The 14037-nt window shown below is 60.7% G+C and overlaps 2 protein-coding genes across 2 annotated transcripts; one reads left to right on the plus strand and one right to left on the minus strand.

Moving 5' to 3' along the window:
* The first annotated feature begins 1525 nt into the window (after positions 1-1525).
* Positions 1526-9503, plus strand: LOC120509165. Its single transcript, XM_039723527.1, has 5 exons — positions 1526-1828; positions 5433-5569; positions 6993-7145; positions 7225-7391; positions 8174-9503. Exons 3-5 carry the CDS (start codon positions 6995-6997, stop codon positions 9464-9466), a joined length of 1611 nt encoding a protein of 536 aa, XP_039579461.1. The 5' UTR covers positions 1526-1828; positions 5433-5569; positions 6993-6994; the 3' UTR covers positions 9467-9503.
* Positions 9504-9563: 60 nt separating this feature from the next.
* LOC120509460 (retinol dehydrogenase 12-like) lies at positions 9564-14032 on the minus strand. The gene is made up of 8 exons (XM_039724100.1): positions 14020-14032; positions 13310-13937; positions 11916-12124; positions 11198-11437; positions 10426-10515; positions 10167-10355; positions 9868-9974; positions 9564-9784 (listed from the first exon to the last, which is right to left on the minus strand). Exons 1-8 carry the CDS (start codon positions 14030-14032, stop codon positions 9596-9598), a joined length of 1665 nt encoding a protein of 554 aa, XP_039580034.1. The 3' UTR covers positions 9564-9595.
* Positions 14033-14037: the final 5 nt, after the last annotated feature.

The following is a 14037-nucleotide window of genomic DNA, read 5'->3' on the forward strand; positions in this document are numbered from 1 at the left end:
TGTTTATCCAGCAGGAGCAAAATTCCCCCTTAGTGCATTTTGATTTTTTTTTTTTACAAACATCTCCCGGTGAAATTCCTGCACAAAGCTGATTTTGGGGTTGATTTTGTCAGGAAACTGAGTTCAGGAGAGAAATCCTAAACTAGCATTTGGGCTTTGGTCTTTAATGACCCAAAATAAATTATTTAGGACTTTTTTAATTCCCCTCCAAGCCCTGAACACTCACAGGGGACCCCAAAAGTCTCCCTGTGGAGGGGAATCACAATCCTGGAGTCATGGAATGGGTTGGAAGGGACCTCAAAGCTCACCTAGTGCCACCCCTGGCATGGCAGGGACACCTCCCACTGCCCCAGGCTGCTCCAGCCCCAAAGCCCAACCTGGCCTTGGGAATTCCAGCCAGCAATTCCCTGCCCAGATCCCAGCCCAATCTCCCGTTGGCCAGTGGCAGCCATTCCCTGTGTCCTGTCCCTCTGTCCCTTGTCCCCAGTCCCTCTGCAGCTCTCCTGGAGCCCCTGCATGGACTCTAAGCATTCCCTGGAATTTTCCCTTTTCCAGGGGAGCATTCCCAGCTCTCCCAGAGCAGAGGGGCTCCAGAATCCTGGAATGGTTTGGGTGGGAAGGGACCTTAAATCCCATCCAGCCCCACCAGGGACACCCCAAACTGTCCCAGGTGGATCCAAATCTCAATGTCCACCCTGGCCTTGGGCACTGCCTGGGATCCAAGGGCTGGGAATTCCAGGGATTCCCTGGGAATTCCAGCCCAGCCAGCAATTCCCTGCCAACATCCCAGCCCAATCTCCCCTTGGCCAGTGGCAGCCATTCCCTGTGTCCTGTCCCCCTGTCCCTTGTCCCCAGTCCCCTCTGCAGAGGTGACCAAACAATTTGGGGACACCCAGCACCCAAAATGAGGCCACCTGGGGACAACACAAACTGGAGGGGGACACGGTGTCACCCACTGGGATCTCACAGCAATTCCCATGGAGTTACAGAGTGGTTTGGGGTGAAAATTCCTCAGAGACCATCGAGTCCAAGCACTGCCAGCAGTGCCAAGGCCAGCACTCAGGATGTCCCCAAGTGCCACATCCAGAGGCTGTTAAACCCCCCAGGGATGAGGAGCTGGGCTGGACAAGCCTTTCCATGAAGGAATATTCCCAACATCCAACCTGGCACTGTGATTATCACATATCCTCTGAACAGAGACACACAAGATTTTCCTGGGAACCTCTGAGAAAGCTCAGAGAAAAGAATGAGAAAAAATTCTCTTCACTCTTCCAAAAAACCTGTTGTTTTGCACACTTAGAATGTCACAGGGATTTGTTTACCAAAGGGTGAATTCTTAATTGGACGTTGGTGATAGTGATTAAATTCATTGACCAATTAGATCTGTTACTGTAAGAGCAATAAGCTTCTCAATAAGCATAGTATATAGAATAAAGCAATTAATCAGCCTTCTGGAACTATAAAGTCAGTACTAATTAATCATTCTGGAACTATAAATCAGTAGTAATTATCACCCAGCTAAAAGCCCACAACCTGACGCCGTTCCCTCACCCTATCCCTCCTCCCTGCCAGCAGACCCCGACCCATCCCGGCCCCAGGCTCCTGCCCAGGAGCTCGAGGTCCCTCCCGATGTTTTTCCCCCCGGAGCTCGCTCCGGTGCCGGCGCTAGGACCCGCCGCTGGAGCCTGCGCCCTGCTCGGCTGCGCCGCGGCTCCGCAGCCCCCGCAGCCCCCGCAGCCTCCGCAGCCTCCTCCTCCTCCTCCCGCCGCATTCCCGGCACGGCACGGCCCGGCCCGGCACGGCACGGCCGCTCCGCAGGCACAGCGAGGTCAGTGCGGCTCGGCCCAGCCCGGGATCCCCCCAGGGAAGGGCTCGGTGCTCGGGCAGTGCGGGGCAGTGCGGGGCCTGTGCTGCCCGGGGCAGTGCGGGGCTGTGCGGGGCTGTGCTGCCCGGGGCAGTGCGGGGCTGTGCGGGGCTGTGCTGCCCGGGGCTGTGCGGGGCTGTGGGGGCTGCCCGGGGCTGCCCGGGGCTGTGCGGGCTGGGAATCGCTGGGTTTGCACCTTCCCGAACCCCCTCGGCTCCGCGCTGAGCAGTTCCCAGCTGTGCACTTCAATCCCGTGTTTCTCACGGAATTCATGAGCAGCCTCTTCCCCGGGAGGGGCGGTGGAGGAGGGCACGGGGCAGGGGGATACCCAGGGTGGAAGTCGTTCCATATTCCATAAACCCCAATCCATCAAAACCCCAGTCCATAGTGCGGGGCTGTGGGGGCTGTGGGGGCAGTGCGGGGCTGTGCTGTGCGGGGCTGTGGGGGCAGTGCGGGGCAGGAATCGCTGGGTTTGCACCTTCCCAAACCCCCTCGGCTCCGCGCTGAGCAGTTCCCAGCTGTGCACTTCAATCCCGTGTTTCTCACGGAATTCATGAGCAGCCTCTTCCCCGGGAGGGGCGGTGGAGGAGGGCACGGGGCAGGGGGATACCCAGGGTGGAAGTCGTTCCATATTCCATAAACCCCAATCCATCAAAACCCCAGTCCATAAACCCCAATCCATCAAAACTCCAGGCCATAAACCTCAATCCCTCAAACCACCATTGCATCAAAACTCCAATCCACCAAAAAACAACCCAAATCCATAAAAACTCCAATCCATCAAAACCCCATTCCATAAAAAACTCCAATCCATAAAAAACCCCATTCCATAAAAAACTCCAATCCATAAAAAACCCCATTCCATAAAAAACTCCAATCCATAAAAAACCCCATTCCATAAAAAACTCCAATCCATAAAAAACCCCATTCCATAAAAAAACTCCAATCCATCAAAACCCCAATCCATCAAAACCCCAGTCCATAAACCCCAATCCATCAAAACTCCAGTCCATAAACCTCAATCCCTCAAAACACCATTGCATCAAAACTCCAATCCACCAAAAAACAACCCAAATCCATAAAAACTCCAATCCATCAAAACCCCATTCCATAAAAAAACTCCAATCCATCAAAACCCCAATCCATCAAAACCCCATTCCATAAAAAACTCCAATCCATAAAAAACCTCATTCCATAAAAAAACCCCAATCCATAAAAGAACCCCAATCCATCAAAACCCAAATCCATAAAAAACCCCAATCCATAAAAGAACTCCAATTCATAAAAAAAACCCCATTCCATAAAAAAAACCCAATCCATCAAAACCCCAATCCATAAAAAACCCCAATCCATAAAAAAAACCCCAATCCATACAAAAACCCCCAATCCATACAAAAAACCCCAATCCATACAAAAAACCCCAATCCATACAAAAAACCCCATTCCATAAAAAAAACAACCCAAATCCATCAAAACCCTAATCCATAAAAAACCCCAATCCATCAAAAAAAACCCCAATCCATCAAAACCCCATCCCTTCCAAAAAAACCCCAATGGCTCCAACAAAATCCCATTACCTCCAAAAAAAACCCCATTCCTTCCAAAAACAACCCCAATCCATCAAAACCCCTATCCCTCAAAACCCTGAACCCTCAAAAAACCCCGATCCTTCAAAACTCCATTCCCTCCAAAAAAAACCCCAAATCCATCAAAACCCTCTTCCCTCCAAAAAACCCCAATCCCCCCAAAGAAAACTTATTTCCTGCAAAAAAACCCAATTCATCAAAAACCCCAATCCATCAAAACCCCAATCCCTCCAAAAACTCCATTCCATAAAAATCCTAATCCCTCCAAAAAACCCCATTTCTTCCTAAAACCCCAATTCATCAAAACCCCATTCCCTCCAAAAAAAACCCAATCTCTCAAAAAACCCTATTTCCTCCAAAAAAAACCCCAATCCCTTCAAAAAAAGCACCTAGACCATCAAAACCCCATTCCTTCTTAAAAACCCCATTTCCTCCAAACCCCAATCTTTCCGGAAAAAACCCAATCCATTAAAAAAACCCAATCCCTCAAAACCCCAATCCATCAACACCCCATTCCCTCCAAAAAAACCCTATTCCATCAAAAAATCCAAATGAATCAAAATCCCCCAAACACCCTTAAGTGTTCTCCACACAGCCCTAAAGCCCCACTAAATACTGCTGCAGACCCCCCACAACCCCAAAATGCCCCTAAAACCCCTAAATCCTCCCCAAACACCCCTAAATGCCCCCCAAACACCCCTAAATCCACCCCAACCACCCCAAAATATCTCTGCAGACCATCCCACAACCCCAAAACGACCCTAAAACCCCTAAATCCTCCCCAAACACCCCTAAATGCCCTCAAACAGCCATAAAACCTCCCCTAAACACCCCTAAATGCCCCCCAAACACCCCTAAATCCACCCCAACCACCCCAAAATATCTCTGCAGACCATCCCACACCCAAAACAGCCCTAAATAACCCCAAAACAGCCCTAAATAACCCCAAAGCAGCCCTAAACGACATTAAAAAAACTCTAAACACCCCTGCAGACCCTCCACAACCCCAAAATCCCCCTAAAAACCCCTAAATCCTCCCCAAACAACCCTAAATAACCCCAAAACAGCCCTAAACGACATTAAAAAACCCTAAACCCCCCTGCAGACCCTCCACAACCCTAAAATGACACTAAAATCGCCTAAATCCACCCCAAACATTCCTAAATGCCCCGAAAACACCCCTAAATAACCCCAAAACGTCCCTAAATGACATTTAAAAAAACCCTAAATACCTCTGCGGACCCCCCACAACCCCAAAATGCTCCTAAAAACCCCGAAATGCACCCCAAACAGCCCTAAATGCCCCCTAAATCCCCCTGCAGACCATTCCACAACCTTAAAATTACCCTAAAATCCCCTAAATCCACCCCAAACATTCCTAAATGCCCCCAAAACATCCCTGAATGCCACCAAACACCCCTAAACGACATTAAAAAAAAACCCTAAACACCCCTGCAGACCCCCCACAACCCCAAAACGACCCTAAAACCCCTTAAATCCTCCTAAAAACCCCTAAATGCCCCCTAAGCCCACCCCAAACACCCTTACATCCACCCCAATCACCCCTAAATATCTCTGCAGACCATCCCACAACCCTAAAATTCCCCTAAAATCCTCTAAATCCACCCCACACACCCCTAAATAACCCCAAAACATCCCTAAATAACCCTAAAACACCCCTAAATCCACCCCAAACATTCCTAAATGCCCCCAAAACATCCCTGAATGCCACCAAACACCCCTAAACGTCATTAAAAAAAAACCTAAATACCCCTGCAGACCCCCCACAACCCCAAAATCCCCCTAAAAACCCCAAACCCCCTCAGCNNNGCCCCTTCCGCCCTTACTCCCCCAGCGGGCTGCCCCGCGCCGTGCCTGACGCCCAGCGCGGCCGTACGGCCGCGCTGGGCGTCAGGCACGGCGCGGGGCAGCCCGCTGGGGGAGTAAGGGCGGAAGGGTCTTCACGCTCTACGCATGCGCAGCGCGAAAAATGAAGCCGGCCAAGAGGGAGGGGCGAGTTATGGCGGGGCCAGGCCCGGGGAGGAGGATGAGGAGGAAAAGGAGAAGGAGGAGGAAGCAGCGCGGCGGGACGGGGTCAGTCGGGACCAGGCGGCCCTCGGTGAGTGCTCCCGGGACGGGAGGCGTTGCCGTGGAAACGGGGTGGTTGGATTGGGTGGGGGTTCTGGTGGGGATTTTGGGGTTTGGGGAGAGGAGATTCCCTGAAGGGTGTCGAGGTTCCTGAGGGTCAGCAAGGGCAGGGTCGAGGAAGGGGTCCTCAAATCTGCTGTGGGAAGGGGGGGTTTCCTCCCTGGGGATTTGGGAAGGGTTTGGGCCCGGCCCCGTGATCCGCTCCCATCCCGGTGTCCCATCCCAATGTCCCATTCCCAGTGTCCCATCCCAATGTCCCAATCCCGGTGTCCCATCCCCAATGTCCCCTTCCCAGTGTCCCTTCCCAGTGTCCCATCCCAATGTCCCATCCCGGTATCCCCTCCCCGGTGTCCCAATCTAATGTCCCAATCCCGGTGTCCCATCCCCAATGTCCCCTCCCAGTGTCCCAATGTCCCATCCCCAGTGTCCCATTCCCAGTGTCCCCTCCTAGGTGTCCCATCCCAATGTCCCCACCCCAGTGTCCCACCCCAGTGTCCCATTCTAATGTCCCAATCCCCAATGTCCCCTCCCATGTCCCATTCCCGGTGTCCCCTCCCGCTGTCCCATCCCAATGTCCCCTCCCCAGTGTCCCATTCTAATGTCCCAATCCCCACTGTCCCATTCCCAGTGTCCCCTCCCGGTGTCCCGCTGCTGTCCGCAGCAGTTCCGGGCGGGCCGTGCCCCGGTGACAGTGACAGTGCCACGGCCCCGCCCTAATGACTCACCGTGCCCCAGACTCTCCCTGTGCCCCAGCTGCTTCCAGAGGGACTTTTCCCATTTTTCCGGGCTTTTCCCCCATTTCCCGGGGTTCTTTCCCATTTTCCGGGTTTTTCCCCCATTTCCCGGGGTTCTTTTCCCAGTCCAAGGGGATTTCCTCCCGTCCCAGAGGGGCTTTTCCCAGTACCTGAGGGCTTTTCCCCATTTCCAGGGCTCCTTTCCCATTTCCTGGGTTTTTTTCCCCATTTCCCGAGGTTCTTTCCCTATTTTCCAGGTTTTTTTCCCTCATTTCCCGGGTCCTTTTCCCATTTCTTGGGATACTTCCCCCAGTTCCAGGGGGTTTTCCCCATTTCCCAGGGCTCTTTCCCAATTTCCCAGCATCTTTTCCACATTTCCTGGAGTTTTTCCCCATTTCTCACTTTTTTTCCCCATTTCCCAGTGCTGTTTCCCATTTCCTGGGGTTCTTTCCCCATTTCCCAGGTTTTCCCCCTCATTTCTCAGAGCTCTTTCCCCATTTCCCACATTCTTTTCCCATTTCCCAGGGCTCTTCCCCCATTTCCAGGTTTTTTCCCCCATTTCCAGGTTTTTTCCCCCATTTCCAGGTTTTTTCCCCCATTTCCAGGTTTTTTCCCCCATTTCCAGGTTTTTTCTGACTGTCCCTGTCCCTGTCCCCGCAGGGATGCCCCGGCGGCGGGCAGTGCCCGCGCTGACCGCGCTGTGCCTGCAGAGCCTGGCCCAGCACATGCAGAGCCTCTGGGCCAAGGACTACAGCGACAACTACCTGGACGAGTACGAGTTCCGCTTCCTCGTGGGGCCCTTCAACGACCTGGGTGAGCTCGGGGGTGCCTCAGGCCACCGTGGGGGTGGGCACGGGGGTCCCGGGCCTCGCTGACCCCCTGTGCCCCCCAGCCTGCGGGCTGGTGCAGGAGCTGCTGCAGCTGCTGGGGACGAGCCGGCGGCTGTCGCGGGCGGCGCTGCACCTGCTGCTGCTGCCACACCTGCGCCAGCTCAGCCTGCGCGCCTGCCCCGGCCTGGCCAACAACGCCCTGGGGCACCTCATCGTGCTGCGCTGCCAGGTGGGCACGGGCACGGGCTGGGCGAGCGGGGCAGGGCTGCTGTGGGCACGGGGGGTGACGGCTGTGGGGTTGGGAGTGCCCACCCTCCACGGGGCAGGGGGTGACAACACTGAGAGTGCCATGGGGTGTGGGGCAGGGGGAGTGACCACCCTCTAAGGGGATGGGAGACTGGGGCAGGGGTGCTCATACTTTGTGGGGTTTAGGGTGCCCACCTTCCATGGGGTAGGGGGGATGGAGCTTGGGGTGGGTGCTCGTCATCCATGGGGCAGGGGGTGACAACACCTTGGGGGAGCAGGGCTGTGGGGCAGGGGGAGTTAGGCTGGGTGGGACCCTCTAAGGGGATGGGAGTGTGGGGCAGCGGTGCTCATACTTTGTGGGGTTTGGGGTGCCCACCTTCCATGGGGTAGGGGGGATGGAGCTTGGGGTGGGTGCTCGTCATCCATGGGGCAGGGGGTGACAACACCTTGGGGGAGCAGAACTGGGAGTGCCATGGTCTATGGGGTGACCCCCTCTAAGAGGATGGGAGAGTGGGGACAGGGGTGCTCATACTTTGTGGGGTTTGGGGTGCCCACCTTCCATGGGGTAAGGGGGATAGAGCTCCATGGGGCCGGGCATGCCCACCATCAGTGTTGCTGGGGGTGCCATCATCCCTCTGCCAAGGAGTTGGCACAGGGGGAGCACACAGGGCCTGCCCACCCTCTCCAAGTCTCGAGTTGCAGGGGCTGAGAGTGGCACCCGTGCCCCCTGCCCGCCCCACTGAGGGTCTCCCCGTGTGCCTGCAGGGCCTGAGCGTGCTGGACCTGGGCGGCTGCGGGCGCCTCTCGCCCTCCGTGCTGGTGGACCTGGCCGAGGGGCTGCCCCGCCTGAGCCGCCTGGGGCTGGCCCACACCCAGGCCAACATCCAGGTGCTCTCTGCCGTGGGCTCCAGCTGCCGCCAGCTGCGTGAGCTCGACGTGTCCGGCTGCAAGAAGGTGACACCGCGCGCCCTGCGCCACCTGGCCTACGACCCCGCCGAGCGCAGCCCGGGCTGCCCCGCGCTCCGCGTCCTGCTGGCCCGCGAGCTGCAGCACGCCGGGGACGGGGACACGCTGGCTGCCCTGGCCTTCCTGCTGCTGGCCCTGCCGTGCCTGGAGGTGCTGGCACACGGCGCCCTGCCGGCTGCGCTGGGGCTGCTCCGCGCGGGGCGGCTGGAGGGCACCGAGGACTCCGAGGGTTTCCCCTCGCTGCGGGAGCTGGCGCGGGGCCGGGGGGCTGCCCCCGAGGGAGCCCCGCTGGCGCTGCCCCTGCGGCAGCTGGAGGAGGTGGAGGAGGACGCGCTGGGCACCGTCCACGCCGTGTGTCCCCAGGCCGAGGAGCTCAGCGTGTGGCTGGGGGACAGCGCCGGCGCCTCGGGGCTGCGGGAGCTGCCGGGCTGGACGTGCCTGGCGCGGCTGACGCTGGGCTGCTCCGGGCGGCGCGGCCGGGCGCTGGCAGAGGTGCTGCCCCTGGCACAGGGCCTGGGCGCCCGCCTGCGCGCCCTGACCCTGCACGGCTTCACCTGCCACGACCCCCTCTCGCTGCCCGCCCTCCTCGCCAGCTGCCCCGGCCTGCAGAGCTTCAGCGCCGAGCTGGAAGCGCCGCCAGACCCCCACGCCCACCACGAGCCCCCTGAGGAGGAGCCCCCCGCCCCGCCAGCACGCTGGGCCACCGACCTGCTGCCTCGGGGGCTGCCCCGGCTCCAGAGCTTCTCGCTGAGCCTGGCCGGGCCGGTGCCCGCGGCGCACGGGCCAGTGCTGAGCTCCACGCTGGCCTCGCTGCTGAGCGTGGCCCCACGGCTGCAGGTGCTGCGCCTGCTGGCCGTGCCCTTCCCGCTGGACGCGGTGCTGGAGCCGGCGCTGGCGCTGCCGGAGCTGCGGGAGCTGTCGCTGGCCGAGAGCCGCGTGTCCCCCGGCACCGTGTGGCAGCTGCTGGGCTCCGAGGGGCCCCTGCGGCGCCTGGAGCTGAGCCGCTGCCCCGACATCCACCGGCGCGACTACGACAGCTTCCTGCAGGCCGTGAGGAAGCAGCGGCTGGACCTGGACATCACCTGGGAGTAGCGCCGGGGTTTTTAATAAAAGCGTCACAGCCACAGCTGGCCGGCGCCGTGGTGTCCCCTGGGCAGCGCAGCGGGAGCAGAGCGGCGCCCGTGTCCCCCTTCCCGCGCTGAGGGGTGACATCCCGCTGGCTCAGTCCTGCCCCGAGAGCCCCGTGAGCCGCTCCGATGCCTCCCAGAGCTTCCGTGCCAGCGCGGGGTCGCGGGCGGCCGCCGAGGGCAGCGCCAGCCGGCAGCTGCTGTCGAAGTATTTCCCGCTGATGCCCGCGGCTTCCTCCGACACGGCGCAGAAGATGGTGCTGGCAGCGCCCTGCTCGGCCGACTGCGGGGGAACGAGGGTGAGGAGGGGTCTGGCACCTCCCGCCCAGCCACCCCGCTGCCCCCGGCAGGGCAGGACCCGCTCACCTTCATGAAGGGGCGGAGGAGGACGAAGAGCGCCCGCACGGCCCAGCTGAAGTGGCGCATGATGCTGGTGCTCACCACGCCGGGGCTCAGCGCGTTGGCCGTCACCCCTGCCGGGCCACACCGTCAGCAGGGTCCCCAAATCCCTCGGGGAGCAGCCCCCGGCCTGACCTCAGCCCGGGCTCTGCCACCCTTGGGGGTTCCCAGCGAGCCCAACCCGTGTCACCCCCCGGGATCTGCCACGAGTTGTGTCCCCAGGGTGCCACGTGGCACGGCTGAGCCCGGCACGGCCCAGCACCCACCTGTGCCCTGCAGGCGCCGTGCCAGCTCGTTGGTGAAGAGCACGTTCATCAGCTTCGTGCTGTTGTAGGCGGCGTCGTGCCCGCCCGGGCGCCGCTGCCCCGTCAGGTACCCGCTGTCGGCCGTGCCCGCGCTGTGCCGGAACGACGACACGTTGACCACTCTGGCGGGCGCCGAGGCCTTCAGCAGGTCTGTGCCAAGCAGGGGGTGAGCCAGGAGGAGTCCCCAGAACCCCCCGACTCCGCCAGGCCCTGCACTCACCCAGGAGCAGGTTGGTGAGCAGGAACGGGCCCAGGTAGTTGGTGACGAAGGTTTGCTCCAACCCCTCCGACGTGATGGCGAAGGGCAAACCTGAAAGGAGGGTGCGTGTGGAAACCCAGGGCACTGGGAATATTTCTCTGTCTGCTCCGGGTGCCCTGACCCCCAGGGGAGCACTGACTTTGACCTTCATCCATGGAGAAAGTTTCCTAGATTTCAAGATAGACCAGAATCCACAAAAGCGTGAAATGGATTACAGAGAGTAGTGTAGGTGTGTCATTTGATGAGAAATTTAGGGTTTGGGATTTTTAGTGTGTTGTGGATGGGAGCAAAATGGAGGGCACAGGGTGTCACCCTGGGTTTCTTCTTCATGCTTCTTCTTCCTTCTTCTTCATGGTTTGGGTGACATTTTGTAATTGGGCAGAAAAGTCTGCATTGCAGGCTCTGTGGGATCGGTTATTGGGTTAAAAGGGGAAATAATCCAGGTGTCAGTTCTTAATTGGACAGTTCAGTCTTAAAAGACCTTGTAACAAGATTGTAGCCATTTTGTGCCTTCTAATGAAAACCTGCTGAACTCACAGCAGTGAGCCTGTTTAACTGATAAGAAATAACAAACACCCGAGTCCGAACACGAATTACCGTCTCAAGTGCCTCCAATCCCGACCCAGAGACACCAACGATGGAACCCCCACAGGTGGGCACTCCATGGGGCGTGAGGACGGGGCGCTGGACCCCTTTGAGACTGCAGGGTTTTTTGGTTTTCCCTGTCACCTACCGGTGACGCCGGCGTTGTTGACCAGCACGTCGAGGCGCGGCTCCTCGCGGAGCACGGCGCGGGCGAAGGCGCGCACCGAGGCCAGCGAGCCGGTGTCCAGCGGCCGCAGCAGCACCGCCGCGTTCCCCGTGGCCGCCCGGATCTCCTCCACGGCCGCCTGGCCCCGCTCCCGGCTCCGGCACGCCAGGATGGTGCGGGCGTTCCGGCGCGCCAGGTCCATGGCCACGCACTTGCCGATGCCTGCGGGATGCCGAGAGGGGTGATCCCTGGGGGTCCGCGTCCCTGTCCCCAAGGTTTGGGCAGCCCTTGTCACAGCCAGAACCACCCAGCAGGGAGTGATGGGCACTGGGGAGGGGATGGAGCCCAGCACGTGTGGGGTCGCTTTGTCCCCGGGCACGTGTGGGTGTCCCAATCCCAGCCTGGGGGTCTCCAGCGGTGCCAGCCCGACCTCATGGCAGTGGCACACAGCAGGGAGAAGTGACCCCATCCCTGGTGTGACATGGTGGCCGTGTCCGTCAGTCACTGACAGTGCCGAGTCCAGCCTCGGGAGGAGGGCAGGGGCACCAGGGGCACACTGTGGGTGCCCAGTGCTTCTTCTGCAGCCACTTGCACTCCCAAAGCAGGGGCCTGGCAAAGCGACACCCGTGTCCCCTGCAGGTCACCCCTCGGCCATGACGCCACCACCCACACGCGTGCCCCCGCCCCGCTCCGTGCTCACCGCTGTTGGCTCCGGTGACAATCACTGTCTTGCCCGTCAGGTCGGTGGGACACTTGCGGGGGTCCCAGGGGCTGCTGCGCGTGGCCCAGAGCAGCAGGGCCAGCAGCAGGGCCAGCAGGAGCCACCACGGGGGGCTCAGAGCCCCCAGCAGCTCCATGGCCGGGCGCGGGGTGGGGCTGGGGACAGAGGGCACAGCAGGACCTTTGCCCGGCCGGTGTCACCGCACGGCACGGCACGGCACGGCACGAGTCCCGCTGCTCCCTGAGCGCTGGGAGCCGAGGAGGGACAGCAGAGTGGCTGGAGCAGGCAGGAGGGCGAGCCACGCGTCCCCTGTGCCACCCCACTGTCCCCAGTGCTACCCTGTCAGGAAATGACAGTTTCTTTACTGCTGTTAAAAAGCTGTGGGTGCTGTAAAACCACACGGACTTTTTTTATTTCTCCACCACCATTATCTGCCGATCTGCCCAGGCTGCACCCCAAACGATGTTTTTCACCCCAGTGCTCCTCCGTGGTGTTGACAACACGGGAGGAATTGCCCCCACACGAAACAAATGGGGTCACAAATGGGGCGATCGGGGCACGTCTCACCTGCTCCGCGGGCAGAGGGACACCCAGGGCGGGCCTGAGGTTGGGGCTTCCCGTTCTGTAGGGCCGCCAGAGCGGACCCTCGATGAGCGCTGAATTAAGACCCGAGGGGAATTAATTAGGAATGAAGCCACGCCCACTCCATCATCCCCTGCTAATGAGGGACAGAAATCCCCGCCTGAGGCCTCACCTGGCGCTGAAAGGATCTGAAAACCACCCATGCTAATGAATGAAACCACGCCCACTCATCAGGGCTAATGAGGGTCTCTATAGATGCAGCTCGGGGGACAGGTAAAGCTCCCTGTGTCACACCGCTGTCACCTCAGTGTCGCCGGTGCCCCTTCGGGCTCCCTGCAAGCCCGGGGCGGCTGCGGGAGGGGCGATGCCCCCCGAAGTCCCCTTCGGGCAGTGAGGGGACACCGCAGGGCTGGAGCACGTCCCTGTGGGATGGGGACAGTCCCAGCGAGGGACCCCGAGCTGCGCCCGGGGAGGCGGAGGAGGCTCCGGGCAGGCTCTGCCCGCCCCGTCCCGTCCGTGTTCCCCAGGACGGGATCTCCCGGGGCGAGGCCACACGTGTCACCCCGTCACATCGCCCTTGCTCCTCGTTTGGGGACAAAGGGGCAGCGGGGACCAGCCGCGTGCGGCTCCGGGCGCTGGCGGCACCCGGTGCTCCCGGCCCGCCTCCGGTGGCACGGCGCGCTCCGCAAATCTCACTTTAATGCTTTTTATTCACTTCTGCTCTTTTCGGCGGCGCTGTCACAGAGCCCCGAGCTCCGGGAGCGTCCCACGGTGCCACGCCCGGTGCCAACCCCGGCACCAGCGAGACCCGGGGCGACGGGAATCCCTCCGGAGCCGGGCCAGCCCCCGGGAGGAGCAGCCCCGCTCCCAGCAGGTTTTCCAGCTCCTCCTCCTTGTACTCCGAGAGCCGGCACTCGGGGTCGGCCAGGATGGGCTTCAGGTCCTCATCCGCCGTCCCCAGCGCCTCGTCGCCCTGCTCGTCGCCGCCGTGCCCCCCCGGGGCCGGCCCGCGGCGCTCGCTGCCGCCCCAGCGCACGGTGACACCGGGGGCCAGGCGGGCCGAGGCCAGCCAGGGGTCGCAGAGCCGCGGCTGGCCCTTGGCGACCCGCCCGGGCCCCGGCAGCACCTGCAGGGACCCCGGCAGCGGCAGGCGGCTCCGCGAGGCTCCCGCCCGGCCCCGCTCGGGCTCGCCGCTCACGTCCACCACCCTGACCTCGGGCAGCACCCAGCGGGCGGCACCGCGCCGGGCACCGAGCCGGGGCACGCCGGGGCTGCGGGAGGGCCGGCGCGGCAGGACGGACGGCACGCTGGAGCGGGACGACGAGGAGGATGGCGGCGGCGCCTCCTGGGCGCCCTGGCGGGGCTCCTGCTCCGCCGGTGCCGCGGGCTCGGCGGGCGCCCGGGGGGGCAGGGGACCCTCTTACCCTATGCCATCACAGGGAGCAGTCAGTACCACACCCCCGCCAGCAATACAATGGCAGAGCTGCCCAGCACCACCAGCGGTACTTTCGCATCCGCC

This window comes from Passer montanus, unplaced genomic scaffold (assembly GCF_014805655.1).
Source record: "Passer montanus isolate IOZ18808 unplaced genomic scaffold, ASM1480565v1 scaffold109, whole genome shotgun sequence".
NCBI classification, from domain to species: Eukaryota; Metazoa; Chordata; class Aves; order Passeriformes; family Passeridae; genus Passer; species Passer montanus.

Coding starts and splice junctions, on each gene's coding strand:
- LOC120509460 (XM_039724100.1), bottom strand. Junction 11,438..11,915: donor TGTCACCGGAGCCAACAGCG/GTGAGCACGGAG, acceptor GGCATCCCGCAG/GCATCGGCAAGTGCGTGGCC. Junction 9,785..9,867: donor TCCTCCGCCCCTTCATGAAG/GTGAGCGGGTCC, acceptor GTTCCCCCGCAG/TCGGCCGAGCAGGGCGCTGC.
- LOC120509165 (XM_039723527.1), top strand. CDS start 6,995: ATGCCCCGGCGGCGGGCAGTGCCCGCGCTGACCGCGCTGTGCCTGCAG. Junction 7,146..7,224: donor GGGGCCCTTCAACGACCTGG/GTGAGCTCGGGG, acceptor TGTGCCCCCCAG/CCTGCGGGCTGGTGCAGGAG. Junction 7,392..8,173: donor TCATCGTGCTGCGCTGCCAG/GTGGGCACGGGC, acceptor GTGTGCCTGCAG/GGCCTGAGCGTGCTGGACCT.